We start from the raw sequence: 22,296 nt of genomic DNA, 5'->3' as shown, positions 1-22,296 counted from the left end.
TTAGATTGCAGACACCTTCAAGAGATTACAGGAGGCAATGAATCACTGCAAAAATAAAGCAACAAAATGAATGAAAAGATGAGGTAGAACACTTTTCAAAAAAAAAAAACAAAGAACCGCAAAAGAAATTCTGGCCGAGAGCATTCTTACAGCTGGATGTTCGAACCCTGATACTAAGCGCATGAGACTCTCGGAATTTTTTGGTGGCAAAAAGAATGACAACAACATTGCTGGTCATAAAGAAAGGAGATAAGCAGAGGAAGCTGCACAGAAACAGGCATCTGCTGAGGAAGCTGCACGAGAATATAAATCAAAACCTAGAGAAACAGTCAAATGTCATCCATGATCGCCATCTGATAATCTGGAATGGGAACTGAAGCAGTATACTGCTCCACTGACATCCTGTGAGCTGTCTGGCACATTAAAAGATGCAGGGTTCTCCCCAGAACTTTCTAGCAGGCTATCAGCTGGGATTCTCTTGGCTGTGTATGTTTCTGTGGTACAACTGAACACGGGCCCCTCAGATATTCATTTACTTTTCACTGTACGTTCAGGATATTAGACTGCAACTCTGGAAACCCATTATAATGGTACTCCAGAGCCAGAGAGGGCGGTACGGCTTCACTGCCCCATCACCTGAGGGAGAACTCTCGCCGTAGCGCTGGGGCAGAGTGAGACAGCCTTACCGGTGTTCGAGCGCTGGATTAAGGAGGGTTTCTTTGCGCCGTGCGTGTGGCTCCCTTCCGGCCCAGTGGGCGATTTAGGCACGTCGGGAGCCCTGGGTTCCTTGATCCTCTCCAGAGCCATGAGGACATTGGACAGCTCTTGCAAGGGCATGTTGCCCACCTCCGAGGAGAAAGGGCTGGGGGGGTTTTCCAGGCACATCAACCAGCTGGTATTGCCTGAACCGAAAAGTAATGGCATTCATCATCACGGTTAAAGTTAGAGAACTGATCAAAGACAGCAGGCAAATGGTCATCGACCTTCACCAGATGGGGAATGACTAGAAAAGAATCCACAAAAAGCTGAAAAGAATAAAGACATTTGAAAATGGCTTCAATTCTCTGCTAGGCAGTATGAAACAAAAGATAAACAACAGAAAAGGCACAGACTGCAGGTAACTTCATTTTTTAATTGTAGTGCCAGCTTACCTTTTGTATAAAAACTATTTTATACTATTGCACTGTATTGTATACTTTCATACAGTTGTACTACTGAAGCATTTTTACTTAGGATTTCTACTGCTTCTTTTAGCATAGTATACCCCAAAGTATACCATGGTATACAGCGCATACCAACACTGGATAAAACACCCCAAAGCCCCCCGCTGCTGACCCTTGTGGCTCTAACCTGAAGGCCTGCGAATGAAGATCTCGGCCCAGCCCTGGGTCAGCATGGGCGCAAACTCAGCCAGACCGGACTTGTCCATCTGGGAAGGCGGGGGGGCTGGCACGGATTCGGACCTCCCGCAGCCCGCCGAGTTATCCAAGCCCTGAGCCGCGGGGGAGCCCGGACCGCAGAACTCGCTCTCCGAGGGAGAGACGAGCGGGCTCAGGCTCTGAGCGGTGCCGGCACGGAGGGCGTGGCCACCTAAACCAAACCGAACAGCGAGAGGCTGAAGGAGCAGTGAAGAGGGGAAAAATAACTTTTCAACACGGAATTAAGCTTTACTTGTTCCTAAATATCTGCAGGTTTCCTTCCTCCTGGCAGCTCAAGCTAATTAAGCAGGTTTTCCTTATTGGCCTGGAGAAGAGAGTCCTGTTTTGAAGTCTCATACTTCCAAGATCAGACGACAGTGTAAGTGGGTGAAAGATGGCAGGTGCCAAATTAACAGGCTTGGCAGAAAACAGCAGATCAAGGGAGGAGAGACTTGTCTGAACACAGTTCTGCTACAACAGGCCTCAGTGAGCTGCTACAGTGGGAGTCCGCGCACACAGGAGATGGGAAGGCGCCTGCTTCTTCAAACACAGCAGCAGACCTATGTCACAGGGTAAGGGGTGGACTTTTCTGATTCCAGGAAGTGTAAGTTGATGTGGCTCAAAAGATATCTAAAAAATCATTCTATCTTTCCAGAAAAGTCAGCCCTGACACTTCCATTACAAGTCTTTGCTCCAGCTAATCCGGAATTATCAAAGTGATATTCGGGATCTCAATATCAATTCAGTAATTAAGCTGGCAATTATAAGACGTAAAGGCACCGAAAAGACACGCCAAACCTGTCTGCCCATAGCTTACAGCCAAAGTTATAGTTGGGAAAACACAGCTCCTGCTTTAATGCTTTAAAGATCTAAGAACTGGAGATAAAATCTCTTTAAAAAGCTCTGTCTGCAGAAAAAACCTGCCATAATTTAGTATCTGGCAAAGGGCACTGAGGTCTGGAGAAGGCGTGCAGGGTGACCGTCTCACCTGACATGGAGCGCACTCGGATTCTCGTGGCTCGGCCAACCTGCTGGCCTGACTGCGACTCCAGTTTTGCTGGTGCTTCTTTGGTAAATCTCGTGTGAAGAGATGGATCTGATCTGAAACAAAAATGAAAATCAGACGGCATTTACGGCCACAAGTGACACTGCATCAATCAAAGTGGCCTGTAATCAATCAAAAAGGCACTTCCTGGGCCGTCCTGAACTGAAGCACCACTGAGAATCCTATTAATACTGGTTATTACAGCACTGAATATAATGTGAGAATGTTTTAAGGAAAAGTAGAGAAAACAGTACTGTACCTGCTTAGAATCATGAATCATGTTTTTGTACATTTTATTCCCAACACCGGAATGAAAATACATAATACAAATACATATGCGAAATTGATATTAGTATAAAACTCAAAATAGTGTTCATGGTTTTTAATTTACTTGTGAAGTTGTCCTAAAATATATATATATTTTACACTCAATAGATTTCCAAGCTAGAAAAGCAAATCTCAGCTTGCGGTAAGCGGTCCCTAAGGAGTCCAGACTGGAAATCAAGGCCTGCTCGTCTCAACCTGGTCAGTTCCCCTCCACTCTGCCTCTCCGACAGATCCAGGCCTAGCAGAGACTGGGTCCTCACTCCTCCGCTGGTCGTTATGGTAACCAGCTTGTTTCCAACCAGCCAGGTCATGCTTCTGCCTCCAGCCAGCAGGAACTCGGCCACTGGGGACCTGTGCACAATTAACAGTGGTCAGCAGATACAGAAGTCATAAAGTGGGTGAAGGGGAGCAGTCCATTCCGAGTGTACACAGGCCAATATACAGTATTAGCGTGATATGAGCCCCTCCGAAATGCTAAAATTGGCCCAGAGGCAATTTGCACTCGGTCTCGGTTCGTTTGACGACATGTGGAAGAACTATTTCGTTCCACAGTGAGAAACATCGGATCCTCCTCTACCATGAGATTCCCCCCCCCCAGTCAGAGAGCATCACAATGTCCAAGATTTGGTTCTTGTAATGACTCTTTCGTGCTACGGAGGCTAAGACAGGGGCGATTAAGACTAGCCCAGCTGAAATGGTCTCAAGCTGTCGGTCATGGTTCTTGTTGTATGGTTATGAGCAGTAACACATACTAAAAAGGTGATATTCTTTACTAGCGGTTCAGAAACACAATTCAGCGTCCGCCCCTTGATGGGAGTTCACCCCGGCCGCTCCCCGTGGGCCCTGTGGGACTCACCTCTTGGGGAGGGCAGAGAAGTTGGAGAAGACGTAGCGGGCCATCATGTCCAGGCAGGTCTCGGTGAGCTCCAGGTGGACGGTCTTCAGGCTGTCGTCGGCCTGCGCCATGGAGCTCTCGTCCGCCGAGCCCAGGCTGGTGGTGGTGACCGAGGTCTGCATCCTGTTCGAAGAAGGTCACGGAGGGAGGGGGGGGTCACCTTCCAGCACCCCACGGGCTCCCCCACATACCACACCGGGTGCAGGAGACAAGCTGTGACTTGGTACCAGCCAGCGTGTACAAATAAAGCCTGTCCGTAGCCTCTTTTCACTTCTGATGTAGTTTACAAAGCAAACACGCAGAGGGTCATGCACACCAGGGAGAAAGGAGAAGGATAAAGTGAATTTTGCATAGGTCTGCCAAACCAGCCCTTACGGTTCCCTTTTCCCATGTTTGTGTATTTACTTTCTAAAACAACCATCACAAATGGCACTTGCATTAATGGCAATTATGGCATAAGAGGACAACATTTTAAACACATGCAAGGATGTCTTTTGTCCACTTAGGTCATATTTTACTGTTCTAGGTTTCCAAAAACAAAACTGTAAATTGATAACTTAAAATAAATACACAAAGCTCTTGGTGTGCTTGGTATCCCAGAACAAAGCCAGCAAGACACATTTATCAGGGAATGTGGAATTTGCAGTGAAGCATCACGGGTTTTTGTTTTTTCATATTACAACATACAAGGCAGGGCTTTTAAGCAGAAAATCACGTTGAACTTTTTTAATATTAAAAGTTCATTGCATGGCAAAGCCAATGGAAACGTTTTCCCCGTGACCTCCAATTAAGCAAAGCATTTAACTCTATAAAAACAAAACACACTGCAACGACTGATAAACAGTTCTTAGAGCAGTTACTGTACCGCCACAGGACCTTACTACAGAATAAATCAAAGAGCTAACAAATTTATTTGGGATCTAGGGTAAACTACATCAAGATGAAAAGAGGTTCTTTGAAGTCAACTTTGTTTTGAAGCAATTGCTTTATGTGGTTAGAAGACCATCTATAGGTTCTTGGAATCTGAAATGAAATTGGTCTGATTTCATAATCGAATAAGATAGAATCTTATTACACAAATATCTGCGCCTTTGTGATTGTAACCATGTTCAAATCAGACTTTATAGGAGAAGCTCGGAACTCTTTCATTTAATTTCTTACTATAGTAAATACTTTCAAAAGCTGTGCTATACTTTCTTCTGGAGCGGCTTCTTCTCAAACAGTCATTTGCCATGCTAATGATTGTGGCCATGTCAGCTAGATTAGCCGTTGCATATACAGTACCTACCTCACTGTTCTGTAAAAGTACAGAACGTTTCACTAATGGGCTTCAGAATTTTTGAGTTAACCAGTTATCACCGACAAGACATGCCAATCAGCTCCGAGTGGATTTCTCATGACCTGTTTTGACTGGAAAGGTTAACAGGAGTGAGATTCTGGTTTTAAACCAATATGGAACTCAAAAAACAAGTTCCAAAACGGTAAGATTTATTTTTAAAAAAGTAAAACGGGATTACACAAGATTTAAATTAAGTTTAAACAAGTAACAAAGAATTTCCCTGACCTCTTTAATAGTCTCTTTTATGGGAAACCTTTTTTCAGCTATACAATACCAATACGTGTAAGAAAGTCGCAAGGTTATGGTCTGTTCCCACAAAGCCAATCGAACTCATTTGTTTTTGTGAACCTGGTGGAGAGTGCAATGTGTGATCACAATCTGGTAACACACCTTATTTCTCTGCCAGAATCATTAGTTAGCACGGCAAATCACAGTCCAAGGAAAAATAATGACTTGAACTCCGATAAGAGGACAAGCGAAAGAGAAAATATTAAAATACCTTTTTATCTAACAAATCAGCCATGAAAAAGTTTCTTCTTCCATACAGCTTCTCCTATACAGACAGCATTATCGACTTTGAGACTCACGTTTTGCAATAACATCTACAATCTCAGTCTTTCAAAAAAATACAGAAAAAATACCAAGTCACATCTTGTACCTGACCTCATCAATAAGCACCATTTCAAGCAAGCAGAGAGAAATGTAGGACTGGTGAGACTCATGTCACTCTGGTGAACCCTGGCATATAAACTCGAATAGCCCCCCCATCCCCACATAGACAGACCTTAACTTACAGGTATATATTTTTTTAAACAAAATGGCCGCCCCCTGTCTGAAAAGTGGGGTTCACCAGAGTAACCTTTTTATGATTGTGAAAGAATTTCTTTTCCTAACAATTCACTGGTTATTTAATTGTTTTACTGGTATCAGATGTAATTTTACTACCTTTTCCATCGACACTTTTACAACAGCCTAATCACTTTAATGCCTATTTGGTACTGTCAGAAGTGCCACGATCTCGCAAATAACCAACTCCTCCAGGCACCCGGTAAACCACAAGAGTCATTGTTGAACGGCAAACCAAAGATCCCCAAAACCAAAGGCACTCCAGCATATCCTGGCTAAGCCTTAGTGCTGCTGGCTATCCGCAGTACACGCTAGCACCTAGAACAAACCATTTCTAGGTACAAAAGTTCCCAACTCGCAAAATATTCTTGGTTAACTGCTAGCTCCTGTTTTTCTTTTTTCAATTCCCTTTGACATACTTCTGCTCTGTAGATCCTTTGAGTACAGTGACCAATATCGCAAGATATCTGCTGATCAGAAACTCACTGCAACACAATCAGCTATTAACTGTAGCAGAGACCAAAATGCCACCAGCCCCTGCAGTCACTTCCCTATTTTCATATACCTGAGAAATAAACTCTAAATTAATAATACATGTGCGTGTTATGTTTTTGTTGGGATTTGTTTAGATCTGAAAATGGAAAATCTGACCAGGATTATTCTGACCTCCAAAGGAAACCATAACTGCAAGTAGCCCAAAATATCTTCATTTTCCAACACAGGAACTAGTTATTCTGCTACAACAAAAAAAAGTCACACGGCTTTCTCAGATTTTCTTGAGTTTCTTCCGAAGACCAGTGGCAAACAGCAGAGAGTGGTTACTCTAAACGTAAATGGGGGTGAAAACATATTCATATATTCATACATATTCAGCACATTTTCCTTTAATAAAAACGTCATATTGATACAGAGCAGAGTTCTGAAACTCTGTCTTCACTAAGGAAGTGATTAAGACGGTGTTTCTGCTCATTCTTGGGCACGTCACTCCAATCCTCTACTGCCCTCTACTGCTGGAGAGGTGTGAAGATAAAGAGAAAACTCATGAAAAGGGCTGCACAGGCCTCCTCTTACCCATATGTGCCCGATTTCAGAGCCGTGATGTTAGTGCCCTTTGCTTGACCTACTCAGGCAGCAAAGGCAACGGGAGCTGACTGAGTGACCACACAGTTGGGAATGTCATGTTCTACATGACAATCCCTTGAGGTGACAGCATTTAAACACAAATTCACTGTGGAAACACTAGAGAGCACCAAACATCAAGCAACATGACTACCGTAAAGGGCAAACAAGCTACCAAAGAGTTATACACCAAATCCGGTAAGAGTAACTTCATATTTTCCTTTGTTCAGTTATGCAAAAAACACTGAAGGAGAGAAAAAAAAACAAACCTCAAAAGCAGGAACGAGCAGTAGTAAAATTACATCTGACCAGTTCTGATTTTTTTCTTCTTTATCAAGAATTAAAGTGCTTTTTATATATGCAACTAAACCTTGCAGGGAATGATCGGGTTTCTTTTCGAGGTCAGTCAATAAAACATCCCTTCTATTCCAGCTCTGAACTGGAGCTTTCACTCGGGGGTGATAATAATAACGAGGCCATGGGCGTTAGTAAAGAGATTCACGCCCAGTCTTCCCCTTGTGGGGGGGGGCGGCCACCTCTTTCATTTAGCAGGAGTTGCTGCGGCGCCATTTCAGTGTGATTGCATCTGTCAACCCACCACTTCATTCGGTAGCTGCACGGTGTCATGCAAGGGGTTAATGTGCTCAATTACGCCGCACAGGCCTGTTTCCTAAACATTCGCACATTAGAACTGAGGGGGGAGGGGGTGAAACATCAGAAACGAAACAACGAAATCAGGATCTACAAATCGCATGCAGAAAGTTCACCATCATGCAGGCCCCCGCCCCCCACCCAGTTCCGGCCCCCAATCCAAGCCATTCCCTCCCGAAAACACCCAGTAGGAAGGATAAGGTTAAGCCCCCCAGTGCCTCTACCTGCGCACCGCGTGCTCAGAAACACTGATGCTTCGGGAGCGGAAGGCGTCCATAGCCGAGAGATCTTTCAGCTCTTTTACGGGGGAGCTAGTCAAGCCTTGCTTTGGGACTCTGGCAGTCCGCAGACTACCGGTGGGGGGCACAGAGTCAGGACAGGCGTCCCCCAACACCCCACGAAACCCACATGACAATGTACGTGCCAGCGCAATGGACACAGGCCATGGGGGGGTGGGGGGGGGGTGGGAATTGAGCAAGGATGAAGGTCAAAGGCCAAAGTTCACAGGGTCAGGTAAGCGGAAGGATCCAGGGTGGAGCCCCAATCCCCCCCCCCCATAAGAGTGAGGAGGAAAAACAAAATACAAAATAAAATATAAAATTAACAGCAGAACACACAATGCAACAGGGGAAAAAAACAAGGCATAAAGGAAGGTAACTTTAAAGCATTTAAAAACAATTCAGAAACATGACCAGATGGGATAATAACAGTCAGAAAAGAAAACAGCAACAATCAACTGTATTATAAATTAATATTAAACAACAGATGAACGTATTAGGGCCTGTTACAAAGCCATGAACATCGAGTAAAAGGAAGTTAAACCAGGGTGGAGCAGAGTATTTCAGGCCTAGTTAGCTACGTCTTGTGGGGTTAATGGAATACTGCTCAAGACAGAAGTGTTTTCACCCTTTGGCAATGACAGAACTATGCCACATGCCCCTCAGCTTTAAGCATCGCACGAGCTGTGTGCAGAACGCAAAGCCCCTAATTGTGCACAAAAACCAACACTTCATCTCTTTCTAGAGGTGCCTAGGGCAACTGGTCAACACAGAAAAGAGAAACACCTGCACACCGCAGTGTGCAAAACGTCTATTTATTGTAAAAATAATAACAGGGCAAGTTATATTTTGGAAATAAATGTGGGCTTTGCAATATTCCAGTCATAGGTGCTTCTCTTCCTCCAACAGTGAATTAAAACTTTAGTGTTTGTCATATGTGTTTATTCAGACTGACAAATTGGCACCCCTTGCCTGAAAAAGAGATTAGTGACTAATATTACAACCATCAAAGGGCACTAACATCTTGGTAAGCACACATGTGTATTTCCTCTTACAAAAATAAAAGGACATTTAACAACAATATGTTCTGTATCTGTTTTGCTACACTACATGTGTATGTCAGTCACTAATATCTGGTCCATCCTGTACATTAAAACCATTACAGCACATTCATCTGGAAGTACTGTTCAGCATCCACTGTGCCAAACAGTAAATGCCCTGACTTATCCCACAATCAGTGTAATGTAAATGGGAGTGACACAATGACAGAGTCCAGCAGTGTGTTACTTTTACCGGCTCTAGTTATAGCAATCTGGGTTAGGTGCTTCTCTTAACGGCATTTCAATAGAGTAACGTTGGCATGTCATTGGCTCCTGTTCTATAGGACAGCTGCCAGACACATTGGAATCCCCAAAGCCATCAAAGACCCGAAATCCACTGCTCCGACCCCTGATAAAACGGGACATTCCACTAGGAAAATAAATAAAAAAAAACAGTTTGACATTAAGATGTTTCGCAGAGCAAGATAAAATGGAAACAAAATGGAAGTTCAGTTTTGAACATGGACTGAGCTGAAGGAGATGGTGAGGAGGAAAATCGGATGATGATTGTAGCGTGTGGCGGGCTGAGCTCACGGCTATTCGGCTTTTAGAGCCTGTCCAATGTACCAGCCTCAAAATCACAACTGCCCAGTGTGTGCTTTTTTTCTGGAAGTTCCCCCACCCCTTCCTCCCAAGACAGAATAGTCATTTTGGAGAGGCAAGGCAGGCGTGTCGGATTAATAGGCACGTTTGTCATAACAAAATGGCAAAGTTAAGAAATTCCTTAGGGATCTTCAGACTGAAAGGACATGTAGTGTTTGCAGGAATAGATAGGAGTTGAAATTATCGATACATTATTCAGGAACTGATACATTAGTGAAGCATATATTTATGGAAAAGCCATTTTCAACTGCAGAGATTTTCTTAACCCATTTAGCACTGCAATGGTCAGCATCTGCAGATTTGACTATTCCATTCTCTCGCAATGACTTGGTATGGAATGACCTGGTGTAACGACACTAATGGGAAAAGGCATCAATAAACACACAAAAAATGTGAGCACACTGAAGTGTTCCGCTTTCTAACACAGACAATGACACTGATGGGAAATCATCATTAACTTACAGGGAAGAAATTGAATTTCTCATTTAAACTGAATGGAGTGAAAACTTAGAACAATTAAAATCAATTAGAATCGGGCAATTTTCCAGGCCATCACTCATGATGGATATGTCCTGGAACAAAAATAAAACATCTGCCTTGGTGTAATTTGTCAGCCTGTTCCGAAACAGTTTATCAAGCACATTACAGCTCAGTGTTATTTATATAGTCATATATATATATATTCAACAAAATATGTTTCTCTCATAAAGACTTGGTAGCTGATACAATTCTTGAAAACTAACGCCAAGAACATTCCCATAACGGGACTGTACCAACACTAGGTTTCTGGAATCCCTGCATTTAGGAGATACTGTAGCTTCCTCTTGGCACTGTTGACTTTTCAGTGATCTTTCAAAGGTCTTTCGACAACCAGCAGAAAGCATCGGGCTGCCAATCTGACCATTTAAAGAAGTGCTTGACGGTCTGAGAACTTAAAAACCACTTGGCACTTTAAAGCTTTAGTGTTTCTTCTTACCTGGCTTATAAATCAAAGAAAAAAATAATCTGCTTATGGATGCATTAGATTCAACTAATGTACGTAATGTCAAGATAGCTCCCAAAGCCCAGATGGTACCAAGTCTGAAATGGCGAACCATACCTCTTTGGCCTCTCATTCAAGCTGGTGCTCCTGGCCCGAAAGTTGCTCTGTTCGTGGGAGTCATCAAAAGGCAGGAGTGCATTGGACCGCAAACCCTGGGGTGAAAGCATGTTGCCATGACTTTAATTGGCATTGCTGATTTCAATTAAGGCTTTGCTACACTCTCTGGTCACTCAAGCATGGAGTGGCTTATCATGACAGCAGACACACCTTAGTGGCTCTCTAGGGACTTGTCAAAACGTGATTTGATTCAATAATGGCACCAGCTTTGACATTTTGACAAGCACGTGTCAGGCTACAGTACTCTGAAAAAGTGCCCCATGCACACAGTATTTCTACTCTGAAAGGATTCGTAAGAAAGGCTCACCTTTGTGATGTACTGCACAAAATCCTTGCGAAAAGTCAGCCGACATCGAATGAACCACATGGCTATCACATGGTGCGCCAATGACACAATATACTGATTAAACCTTAGAACAGAGAGAAAAACAAGAAAAGTCGGGGCTATGTAATGGAGGACCACATAGAAACAATTCACATTAAACCCTATATTCTTCACACGTTTTTAATCACCAATAAACATACCATCCCTGGACCGTGGTCAGCACTTGGACTAGGGAATATAACACACTATGGTATTGGACACTGCTAGACTAGGAAACAAATTCCAATTAGATCTGCTCTGCAGCAGTGTATAATAGTGAAAACATGCTGCAGAAGTACTGTCTCTTGGCAAAGACACTGAACAAAGCTCTGTGCTACCTTGTGGTCATTAAGAACACTGTTGCCCCGCTTAAATTCACCTTCTGGGCATCTCGGGCTAATTTTACAGAAATTTTCTCCTCCTATTAAAACTCATTCCTTCATTTTTAATCACCTCGTCTTCTGTGTAGCAAGTGATGAACTTAAATTGCCTGGTATCTGTAAAGTATTTTGAAAAGGTTGAATGGCCTCCTCGTTTGTCAATGTCTTTAAGCATTGATGAAACGTGACAAAAACAAGGCACTATTTGTCTTTATATTAAATTAAATCTCTTCAATCTACCTGCATTCAAGAAAAGACCAAACCTTAAAACAACCTAAAAACATTAATGCAAAATAACCCATTTAACAACCATCTTGTAGTATAATTCTCATTGGAGATTATGTTTCTGCCGGTAATGCCAAAAATCAATGTAATGTTTCGAATGATTACGATTTTATCGTTTAAAAAAAACATTTGGGGTACTTACTTTGATGGGTTGGTATAAGGGAGAGAGATGGCGAAGACGCTCACATATTGCTCAGCCACAAAATTGGCATACAAGTGAGGCAATCTGACAAGAGCTGGAAAAAAGAGAAGCAATCACATGAGTGACCAAATAGGCACAACTCAAACCCACAGGGTTTATTCTACAACTTCACACTTGCGAGAATGAGGGAGAACATGATCCATGAAAGGCTCCTTCTCCAAGGCAATGAGTCTTGAACTCTGCCTTTTGTTTCAGGCTTCTACAAAAAGAAAACTGATACGGCAGTTGCCCATTTCTAAAATTATGGAAAAATGTAAAATTGTCAGTCTGCTCAACGGGGTTGATACGGTGTTTCACTGCACCAGACGCATGTTAACATCATGTAAGTGAGTGGATTAAAACATTCAAAACAAGTCTAAAATGATTTTCTCCCGTCAACATCCGCCTACCAGGAACCCAAACCTGACAACCGTGTGGTCCAGTGGTAACAGCGCAATAAATGCAAAAAGAAGTGAACGTCCACAATTTTTTTCCCAGCGCTCCTTTTTTTGATGTTTAACAGAAGCAAAGCTTATTACAGAAGACTTCAGCAAGAACAGCTATTATGAAATTGTCCAGGTGGACAGTTCTTACACTTTGCACTTTACACTTCTCTTTTGAAGGATAACACAGTCTCAATCAAACATCACAAGATCTGTATTTCTGGTAGCAGCATGAGCTGTCAAAGGACGATTAAGAGCAGGAGCAGGTGAGGGGTCAGTGGAACTGCAAGCACAAGTGGAACCTAAATAAAGACGGAGAACGTGGGGCACTTTTTAACAGGAGTCTTGTGGGAGTCTGGAACAAGCTACCCAGCTACGTTGTTGAAGTCGATACCCTGCCTCTCTTCAAGAAATGACTGGATGAGATCCTTGAATCAAATGACTATTAACTTCCCAACAGACCAGATGGGCAGAGTGGCTCGTTTGTCAGCTAGACACGTGCCAAAACACCCCAGAAACACCCCTAGCACTTACTTGACAGGAACTCCAGCATGGGTGAGGCCATGGTGACTGTGGCCGAGATGTGGGTAAGCTTAACGATCAGAGCTGGCAGCAGCTTGACCATGATGTCGGGCATCTCCACGGTGCACATGGTCAGCGCCACCACACACAGCTTGGCACAGCGGTAAATCAAGCCTGCCTCCAGGCACTGGACCAGCTCGCGCTGAAACACAGGCAGAAGGACAGCGAGTCCCCTCAGGGGTTATGAAGGAACATAAGAAGTTGCACAGCAACTGTCTGAAAGAGTCCGCTGAGACACCAGAGAGAAGCACCTGTCGGGGCTGCTCCAGGTAGCTGTGGTAGGACGTGAGGGCGGTCAGCACTGGCACCACGCTGAGCTGGACGTCCGTGCGGGAGAAGCCCTCGGGGGTTCGGTGGAGCCTCTCGGAGATCAGCCGATCGGTCACCTGCAGGCCGGAGCCGGTGCGCGGCAAGGACAGCGAGGTTGAGGAGGGCAAATAAGTAAATCGCATCTCAGGCCACTTCTGTCAACTCTGCTTCAGTTTAATGCACTACACTATATTCCTCCACCCTTTACTCCCATATTGCTGCTTGCACTGCAAGTCCAATGACTCTGGTGTCAAGACGCAGAAGGATTTAAGTATGTGGCATAGCGGTAGAACCATATAAGAGGTTTCTGCTGCTCCCCGTTTTGACATTTTTAATCATTACAGTTTCGAGCTCACGTATAGCCTACAAGACACAATAGATTAGCAATACCGCCCCTTTCTAGAAATGGCTTTGAACACACAATCCTTACCAAAATTCCAATGAAAAAACACAAGAAGTGCCGAAAAAAACATTGTTTATGAATCTGTGATATCACGTTTTTAAAAAGGCAGTTGTGCAGAATTAGCACAATAATTTTATGAAAGGCACAATTAATGACTAAAGACCTTTTCAAAACATTTACAAGAGGATGGGCACCTGAAAAAAGGCTTTATTTACCATAGAGCACAGTGTGGAGCACAGCTGGTCTATACTGCAGTGGGAGCTCAGGAAGAGGACTTTGTACTGCAAAGATGATGGCATTTTATCCAGAACTAACTTCAAAACCTTCCAGTCCGACTCCTGAATTTAAATACACAAGAGATCAGATAAGATGAGAGAACAAAAATAGACTAAAACAGTTAAAATGATATAGTCACACTTCCAGAGTTAAAAGCAGCACCAAGAATGAATAACAGAAATTGCTCTGACCAGCCAAACCAGTCTCCAGGTATGATCTGCTTAAAAAATAATACCGAAGGTTTGATAAGCGATGATGAGTAAACTGCAGGAGCTACACATCTCTATTTTATTCTTCTGCATAAGGTTAATATTTACCAACTTTTTTCCCCATTCTTCAAATGGATGGACAGAGTCAACTGAAACAAGTGGGTAAAGACAAAATGTATTTCAATGACCTAACACACCACAAAGACATCTGTTTTCAATACTCCTGTTAGTGTATGGAAATTTTGAGGTCCACAGACCCCGGATCCCACAGTGGGAAAGACAGCAGACTTCACTTCCCATCGAATTCGTTTACTCTAGATTAGGCCACTTTCCCCACAGTGGAGTATGGGTGACACTGTGAACCTTCCAGACACTACGAGTGCTGTGCCACCAGGAAAATAATTTAACAGCGAATGCTTTCCTCCCCCTGCAGCTGTATGTACCTCTCAGTTACCCTTTGAACCAACTCCCAGCATCCTCCATTCTGAACACATGGAAACAAAGAATGGGAACTGAGCCAACAAGGATACCGCGAACAATCCATCACTGACGGAGCACCGTTAGCTCACATGCAACCCTAATGCACGTCCTAACACCCTGTTTGGGTTTTTGCAGAAAACAAAGACCAGGTAACCTGACTTCATTCTGCTGTTCCACCCCCCCTACATCTGGAAAGAGGAAAACAAGTTCTTACTGAAACCAAAGACAGCCTTTCATTTAATCTGATACACACCGAGGTCCTCGTTTTCCTAAGCTGGAAGGCACATGCACTATCCCCATGGCACAGACATCGCATTCATTCGTCTCCGCAGAAAAACGTGTTTTGCAGCGGATCGTCGCCTGTAGTCCCGCGCGCAGACAAAGTGCGCATTCACCGAGCAGCTGCCTGGCTAAGTGGGATCCCAGGACGCTCCCAAAGAGATGGTTACAATCAATCTGATTGTTTTGTAAACGCGGCGCAGGGTCGACCTCCCAGCGCATCGCGCTGAACGGATACTCGCCAGCTTCAAGCACTGCAGGAGGACGGTGAAGGCCAGGGAGTAGGGCAGGTGGCCCATGCGAAACGAAGAGGCCTGCGTGCCGGTCGCCGGGCTGCCAGCAGGTGGTGACACTGTGCCGGAGGGTTTCTTCTCGGTCACCCTCTTCTCTGGCTCCCTGAGATAACGTGAGGAAACGGAGGGGGAAAAAAAGGAATTTGACTTCCTTTACAGTGAGAGCAGGAAAACCAGGATTTGAAAGACTGTGCAGGAAATGCTGGGAAATAGTGCAATAGAAAACAGAAAATATTGAGCAAAATCATGCTTGGGTTAATTTCAATTATGCAAAAAGTTAGGGCCTGAGCTTTTTATTCCAGGATTCCACATCTAAGCCCTTTTTCTGCTTCTCTGCCTTAAACTAATTGCCCTGACTTTTATGGTGATCACATTTTTTTTTAATAATCTGATTTTATGAAGTGAATGGCTTTCTATAGGAGGTTTTTCCAAGTGCCTGTCACAAGCCTTGAAAATGATCACATGCACGAAACATATCTGCCATTTGCTGTTTATCATTCCCTTCCTAAAAAAATGATTTTGAAGAGGCAGGGCAGCACATCGGCGCTCCTCCTTGTGGCGATAAAATCCACAGTCTCACCCCAGGTCACAGTAGCAGTACGGGCTAAACCTCAGGACACCATCTTTATTGGGGACCCCAAGTCGATGGAGGGAATCTGCCCTCATCAGGAGGAAGAAATCAAACACCTGTTCGACAAAACAAAACTGTGAGCTTTCTGGAAGGGACTTATCCAATAATAGCACCAACTCAGAAGCCAGAATGAACCCCAGGAGCAGGGATCTTCCCAACTGGGAACGTCTGTAAATTGTGAGCAGAATTATATATATATACACATTTGTATTGCCTATTACAATATTATATAATACCACCCATCTTCTAACTGCTTCTTCCAATTCAGGGCCGCGGGACAGCCAGGAAGTATCCCAGCGAGCAACAGGAGTAAGGTGGGGTATACCCTGGATGGGACGCCAGTCCATCTCAGGGCACATATACACACCAGGGCCAGTTTCTCCAAAAGCCAATTAACCCACCAGTATTGCTTTGGACTGTAGGCCTGAAGCCAGAGCACCTGGAGGAAACCCACACTAACACAGGGAGAGCACTCAAGCTCTACTCAGTGGTAAAAACGGCTGCCCTTACAATATTTAAAACATTTCTATTCGATATACATTTTCATTATGTATTATTCATATCACATCACACATATGCCTTTGTCACAGAAGAGCAGATGGCGTCCAAGCAGACCTCAGCGCAGTGTCGCCTGCCCATGGTGCTCCAGTCCTCCCTCAGACAGACAGGGGGAATGGTCATTAATGCCCTGATTGGGGCAATTTAGTTGGACAGGTCTGCTGCTTTTATGTGACCTGGGTGGGCTGTAGCAGCGACCCCGGATAGTTAATCATTGCAGACGTCAAATTGAAGAAACACAAAAAAAAAAGCTGGGAAAAACTACCAACCTTTGCTCATTCCCCACCTTTTAAATATCAGATGCGAAAGCTCCCTGTGCCCAAGCAATGTGTTTTAAGATGACACGCAACTGAAAGTAGGACTTAAAGGGACTTTTTTTGTACACTCTTACATGATCAGCAGACTCCACATGCAAAAAGGAGTTAAATCTGGGTATAAAAAAAGGCGAATATTTTTTTCATGTTTGTTCGTTTTATTTTTGCTACGATTTTCATGGCCGTCTTACCTGTAAGCGGATGCTGCTGGCTATGCTGGAGCTGTACCTGTGTTTATAGTGCAGCTGAATGTGGCCAATAAGGAGCTCATAGACTCGACAGGCATGGCCAGCCGGCAGGCTATACAGCTTAGTCTGCAAGGAACAAAAAGTTCAAACAAGAAAAGCACTGCAGGACTTAAAAGAAACGTTCCACTTCTATCAGCCAGTGAGGGGATTTTGCATATTGTTTCCCCACAAAAATGCACTGAAACCTTTATTCCGAATCGCCATTTACACGCCCAGTGAAGCCACCGACGGCAAGCACCGGGGGGCCACAGACCTGTAGGATCTCTAGGAGCCCCAGAATGGCCGTCTTCACATCCTCCATCGGCGCCTCGGATCCAAAGTCTCTGTCTGTGGCTTCCAGTGTCACAGGACAAGCGAGTGAGAGGCTCACCACCTGCAGCCGGTCCACACCAGCACAGGACACACAGACACTTACTGTCTTACATGGATACTGTGCAATATATGGGTATGGCATAGCCACAGAAATATGGCACTGAACCCTTACAGGAGGTGCAGAAATGGGAATGTTTCAGGCACCAATTCCAGCTTTATACTGCATGCAATTTATTATAAAAAAACATTTTTATTAACTTAGAGATTAACTTAATGCTAGCTTTGCAAAATCACGTTTAAAGAGTTATTGACAAGTTACCGATAGTCTAGCAAAACTACCAAAACACATTCTTTCCATTTCTCCCCCCAGTGCATAAGATTCTACTTCTGGATTTAGGTGCAGATTTTGAAACTGCTGATCACAACTCCCTACTGTTCAGTATGGAAAACGAGTTAGGGATCACTGGTACTTCCCCCTATTGGTTCCTTGTTCTTCTTCCCTCTTCACAAATCTTGATTATTTTAAATCTGGTATTGTTCCAGCTAATCCACAAAGTTCATCTGAGGCTCTGCGACCGGGAACACTTTCAAAACCTGCTTAGTGACGTTCCCCTTCCCTAATACTTTTCACTACGTCAATGTATCGGGCAGGTTTCCACTAATCCCTTTGCTTTTGGGCAGGGATTTGAGCTGCTGGAAAAGCACGCGTAAATAAAACAATTAAATTCCCATCACTACAGCTGACCCTCTAAGAAAGTGATATTGTAACATTTCACCCAGATTTCCAGCTGCTTTCCCTTGCTGGGAGCAGGTGAATACAAGGGCAGCTGCCGGCTCTGACCTTCTCTATGATGTCCAGAAGGCTGTTGAAGTGATGGGTGTTGCAGCCCTCGGCCAAGTCCACCAAGAGCTGGGTGGCCAACTTCCGGACATGCAGGTCCTTGTCCTCCGCAATCTGTCCAAGCTGAGGGATCACCACTGTCTCGATCAGCTCCTCCTGGGACAGGAAAAGCAGACGTGCTGCGTCAAGCGACGGACTACGTACAGCGTTTCCAAAAGATCACAAAGCTACGTGCAGAAGGTAACACTTAAACACCGATAAGGAATCAATTTAATACTACCCTTAGCATGGAGCAACTCCTATGGAGCATCTAGCCTCTGAGGGCTGCTCAGAGACAGGGGTTTGGGAAACCGTCACCAGAAGAGGACTCTGCCACCCCGCTCCCAGAGGAAAGAAGGAAATGCTAACCTCGTACAGCTGGCGGTTTGTGCTGAGGACAAACGACAGGACGTCAAGGACTTTGATCCGGATGGCGCTCCTGGTCTCGTTCCTGTTTGGAGGGCGAAAAGTTAGGAGCCACCATCTCTCCGACGGAGAACATTGCAGAACAGGGCTGAACAGAGCAAACGGCCTGTATTCAGCCGAGATGCACAGTGCCAAAAACAGGTCCATATTCCAACTTACTACTGTGATCAAAATTTAATAAACACAAAACTGGACACAATGCAGCAGCTTTCACTAGCCTGTGCTGCTCCCTTCATCGATAGCGACCTAATTTGGTGTAAAAACTACCTCGTCTTTTTCCCCCCTCATTTTCTCTTCGGCCAGGAATGGGTCATTCCGGCCCTACAGGGCTGGAGGAGATTACTACAGGGTGACTGGTAGTTAATTGACCCAGGGATCACATCCAGCCACGTTATGAGAGAAATCAGGGCACTGGCTTCAATTACATGGGCAGACTCCCATACAGTAAGTCAAAGTATCTCTCCATTATGTCCATCTTTCCAGGAGCATTCTTTACCTGAAGAACTTCTCCATCAGTCTCTGCAGGTTCTGGATCCACCCATCTTTGCCAGGCTGAATGGAGTGAGCGCGGTAGGATATCAGGATCATGACTGAGGATTCCTGCGAATGGACAAACGCAGAGCAACAGCCAACAAGTCAAGCCCAGGCTACTGAAACACAGGCTTACTGGAATAATCTAAAATTATTTAGATTATTTAAAATAATTTTTAGAATAATCTACAAAAAACACTTAAAAAAGGTTTTTTTCCCCTCAGTCTAAGCTGAACTTTTCTTTTTACCAAAGAATAAAGAGAAACAATCCAGGCTTATTAAAAAGAAGTTAGGATGTTTCCTTAACTGTCTTATACAGGACTCTGTCTTTTGTTTGGGTTTTCATATTTCCCCAATTCCTATAAGTTTACTTTTTGCTAAACATTTTTGAAAGACCGTCATGCACAACTGGAAAAGAAGCAAAAATAAATCTTTCAAGGTGCTAAAGAACTCACTGTACAGTTATTGAACACTTCTAATACAAGCAAAGTAAAGAGATTCCTTCACATTCAGGCACTGTCACATGATCTAAAAAGTCAGAAGGCTGAGTTATTTTTTCTTCCACATATTAAAAATTGTTTTCCCAAAACTGCCAAGCTACAGATTACTGATCCAATTAGTCCATTGTATGCACTTTGCCATTCACGGAGGAATTCTGAAAACAGGCACAGTTTTAAACACCACCTCTGTCCAACGAGGATTTAAATGTCTGGACACTGATGAAAGCAAGGGGCGAAACAGGAACATTGTTGACCAATATAAGAAACCGAAATGGGAAAGGCCAGGAAATTAAACAATAATAGTAACACACTGGCATTTTAAAAACGTGCAGCTACAGGCTAAACAAAAACGGGTTAAATGGTACACACAAATTAAAATGCCTTACCGGTCGTTTATCGGAACACTTCTCAATCAGCCCAAAGAACCGCTCACAACAACCGTGGTACCCATTCTGTTCATACAGCTCCTCCACTGTGTTCAACAGCTCATGGACTATTGCCTTGAGCTCATGGCTCCCGATGGCCTGCAAAGAGAACTGAGTGAGCGCTAGACACGACGTGAAATACACCAGGTTAACTAGCGCCAGTCTGAATACAGTTTAGGAATGGAATCTGTCGAGGTGTCACCTAAGTTGGAGGACTTTCTTGCCCAAAATCTCAGCAAAAAGCAAAAGCCCGGACAAAATCCTAGCGGACAGGGAATAACAAACCTCTGCTGCTGATCAACTGCACGTGCTCTTTTCTGGCTGCCATGAAAGTACTAAAAGCCATCGTTTCTTTCAAACACTGTTAAAGTCTTCAGGCGTTCAAAATCACCTGGATCTGCTGCAGTAGCCTTTCGATGATTTTGAGAAGAATATCCCAGGTGACCACCTGCAGCTCCTTGCCATATTTCTTGATGAGTCGTGTTATTGAGAGCACTATTTCATAAGAGACAACTTCATTGGCACAAGTCATGGCCTAGGAGAAAAGACAGTAGACTGAGAATCTGAACCCTGAACCATGATAAATCAAGGGCTTCATTGTGTTAGTTTTTATTTTTCAAGAACACACAGCAAGCTTCCCACAAATACAAGGAACTATATATAAAATACTTTATATAAAGTGCTCAACTATCCTTAGCAGTGTATTTCGAATATAGGGCCCATAATGTCTCACATTACTTCAGCTAAAACACCGTGTTTCAACGTGTCTTTTTATATTTGACACAGGTGTATCATCAGGGAAGCTTTCTGTCTGTTGTCACTTAAACCTGCCAAAGAAAGGTTTTTCTTCGAGCCTGGATGAAACAGAAGCACCTGATTGACCAGATAAAGCACCTGGAAAAGAACTGCAAAGGATCTGCGAGTTTCTAAAGCCTTTCAAAACTTGCTCATTTTGTCCCAATCAAACTAAATTTAACAAATTAAATGGACTTGGCATTTAATTCGAGACTTGCCTTGTAGAACGAGGGCAAAACCAACGTGGGCGTGTTTTTGAGAGCGGAGAGCCGGTGGGCGCCCCAGAGAGCCATTCCCACGAAGAACACAGCGCCCCTCAGGAGAGCCGCGTCTTCCATGTAGGCTCTGAAACACAGGCCACAGAGCAGCCGGCCCCACGCCGGTTAACTCCAGATCGCACCAGCCACACACACAACTCGCACGTCTTCCAGAATCCACTGCAACTGCACTTGTGGGGAATGTTTCCCTAAACCTTCCCATGACGCTCATCTTTAATCTTCAGTTAGATACCTTTCCTAGTATCACAGGTAGGGACTGCCCTCAAGAGCTCTGATGACCTCTATGACGACGTTTAGTTCATTTTTATGCAAGCACGATAACTTGGGCCAACACCTGTCTGCCAGCTGAATAATCACAAAAGGAACAGGACGTCCGGTCTCCTAAATTTAACGATGCGTAGATTCTGAATGTCATTTCCCCGTGCCATTTCATGCGATGTCTGTTATAATGTTAAATACCCCGAGGGCACTTGATACTTTGGCTTGGCCAAGCTAATGACAACCCGTGATTTGCCTTATTTTAACTTGTGCAAACACACAGAGAAGATGCAGCAGTCCTGAACCAGCATGGATCTCAGATGCATGTGAAAAACGATCAAAGGTAATACACAGAAAGCACTCTCTGATCCTTGGGTGAGCCCACACAGGGTTGCCTTGGCAATAAGATGGAATGTAAAAACAATGGGTTCAAGTGCGTTACAGAATGACTCAATCTGTGTAACTCCCCAGACAACTTTCAAATGGTCAGGGGATACAACATACCGAACAGGACAAGAAGAAGAGAACAAAACATGACAACAAATGGGAAATGGTATCGATCTACTACGTGGGGAAAACACGTGCTCTCATTACAGAAACTCAGCCAAAAGCATGGAAATCCTGAGCTGCTCTAGACACTGTAACCATCCTCAAAGCTTCAGCCTCATACCTCTCCTCCATAATCCGGCACATGGTGTAGATGGCGCTATGTCCTAAATGAGTCCCCAGGACCTTCCTCATTAGCTGCCAAAAAGAAAGGATTGCTCATAAGCCTATCATTCATCATTGTTTTGACAAACTACATTTTACATTTTCTCCAAATGCTTCAATGCAGTCACAGTGAATTTTGCGTATGTATGCATACCAATTAGCACT

At 44.0% G+C, this 22,296-nt stretch overlaps 1 protein-coding gene across 3 annotated transcripts in view; it reads right to left on the bottom strand.

Moving 5' to 3' along the window:
* tsc2 (TSC complex subunit 2) overlaps positions 1 to 22,296 on the bottom strand; it is a 45,934-nt gene that overhangs the window by 17,942 nt on the left and 5,696 nt on the right. For 2 of the 3 annotated variants that reach the window (XM_015359968.2, XM_015359969.2), the window contains exons 9-31: positions 22,091 to 22,164; positions 21,103 to 21,229; positions 20,481 to 20,624; positions 20,051 to 20,188; positions 19,130 to 19,233; positions 18,577 to 18,658; positions 18,169 to 18,324; positions 17,269 to 17,388; positions 16,959 to 17,081; positions 15,845 to 15,951; positions 15,214 to 15,367; positions 13,943 to 14,065; positions 13,267 to 13,401; positions 12,968 to 13,157; positions 11,952 to 12,045; positions 11,088 to 11,190; positions 10,721 to 10,815; positions 7,865 to 7,990; positions 3,647 to 3,808; positions 2,986 to 3,141; positions 2,407 to 2,519; positions 1,351 to 1,590; positions 687 to 902 (exon numbers count right to left, since the gene is read on the bottom strand). In XM_015359968.2, the coding sequence (XP_015215454.2) occupies positions 687 to 902; positions 1,351 to 1,590; positions 2,407 to 2,519; positions 2,986 to 3,141; positions 3,647 to 3,808; positions 7,865 to 7,990; positions 10,721 to 10,815; positions 11,088 to 11,190; positions 11,952 to 12,045; positions 12,968 to 13,157; positions 13,267 to 13,401; positions 13,943 to 14,065; positions 15,214 to 15,367; positions 15,845 to 15,951; positions 16,959 to 17,081; positions 17,269 to 17,388; positions 18,169 to 18,324; positions 18,577 to 18,658; positions 19,130 to 19,233; positions 20,051 to 20,188; positions 20,481 to 20,624; positions 21,103 to 21,229; positions 22,091 to 22,164 (3,082 nt within the window). The remainder of the gene's footprint in view (positions 1 to 686; positions 903 to 1,350; positions 1,591 to 2,406; positions 2,520 to 2,985; positions 3,142 to 3,646; positions 3,809 to 7,864; positions 7,991 to 10,720; positions 10,816 to 11,087; positions 11,191 to 11,951; positions 12,046 to 12,967; positions 13,158 to 13,266; positions 13,402 to 13,942; positions 14,066 to 15,213; positions 15,368 to 15,844; positions 15,952 to 16,958; positions 17,082 to 17,268; positions 17,389 to 18,168; positions 18,325 to 18,576; positions 18,659 to 19,129; positions 19,234 to 20,050; positions 20,189 to 20,480; positions 20,625 to 21,102; positions 21,230 to 22,090; positions 22,165 to 22,296) is intronic. The other variant, XM_015359970.2, reaches the window with a different exon arrangement.

The sequence above is a fragment of the Lepisosteus oculatus genome, chromosome 19 (assembly GCF_040954835.1).
Source record: "Lepisosteus oculatus isolate fLepOcu1 chromosome 19, fLepOcu1.hap2, whole genome shotgun sequence".
Lineage (NCBI taxonomy): Eukaryota > Metazoa > Chordata > Actinopteri > Semionotiformes > Lepisosteidae > Lepisosteus > Lepisosteus oculatus.
The sequence above is the reverse complement of the archived record's forward strand: the minus strand, read 5'-3'. Positions and strand labels throughout refer to the sequence as shown.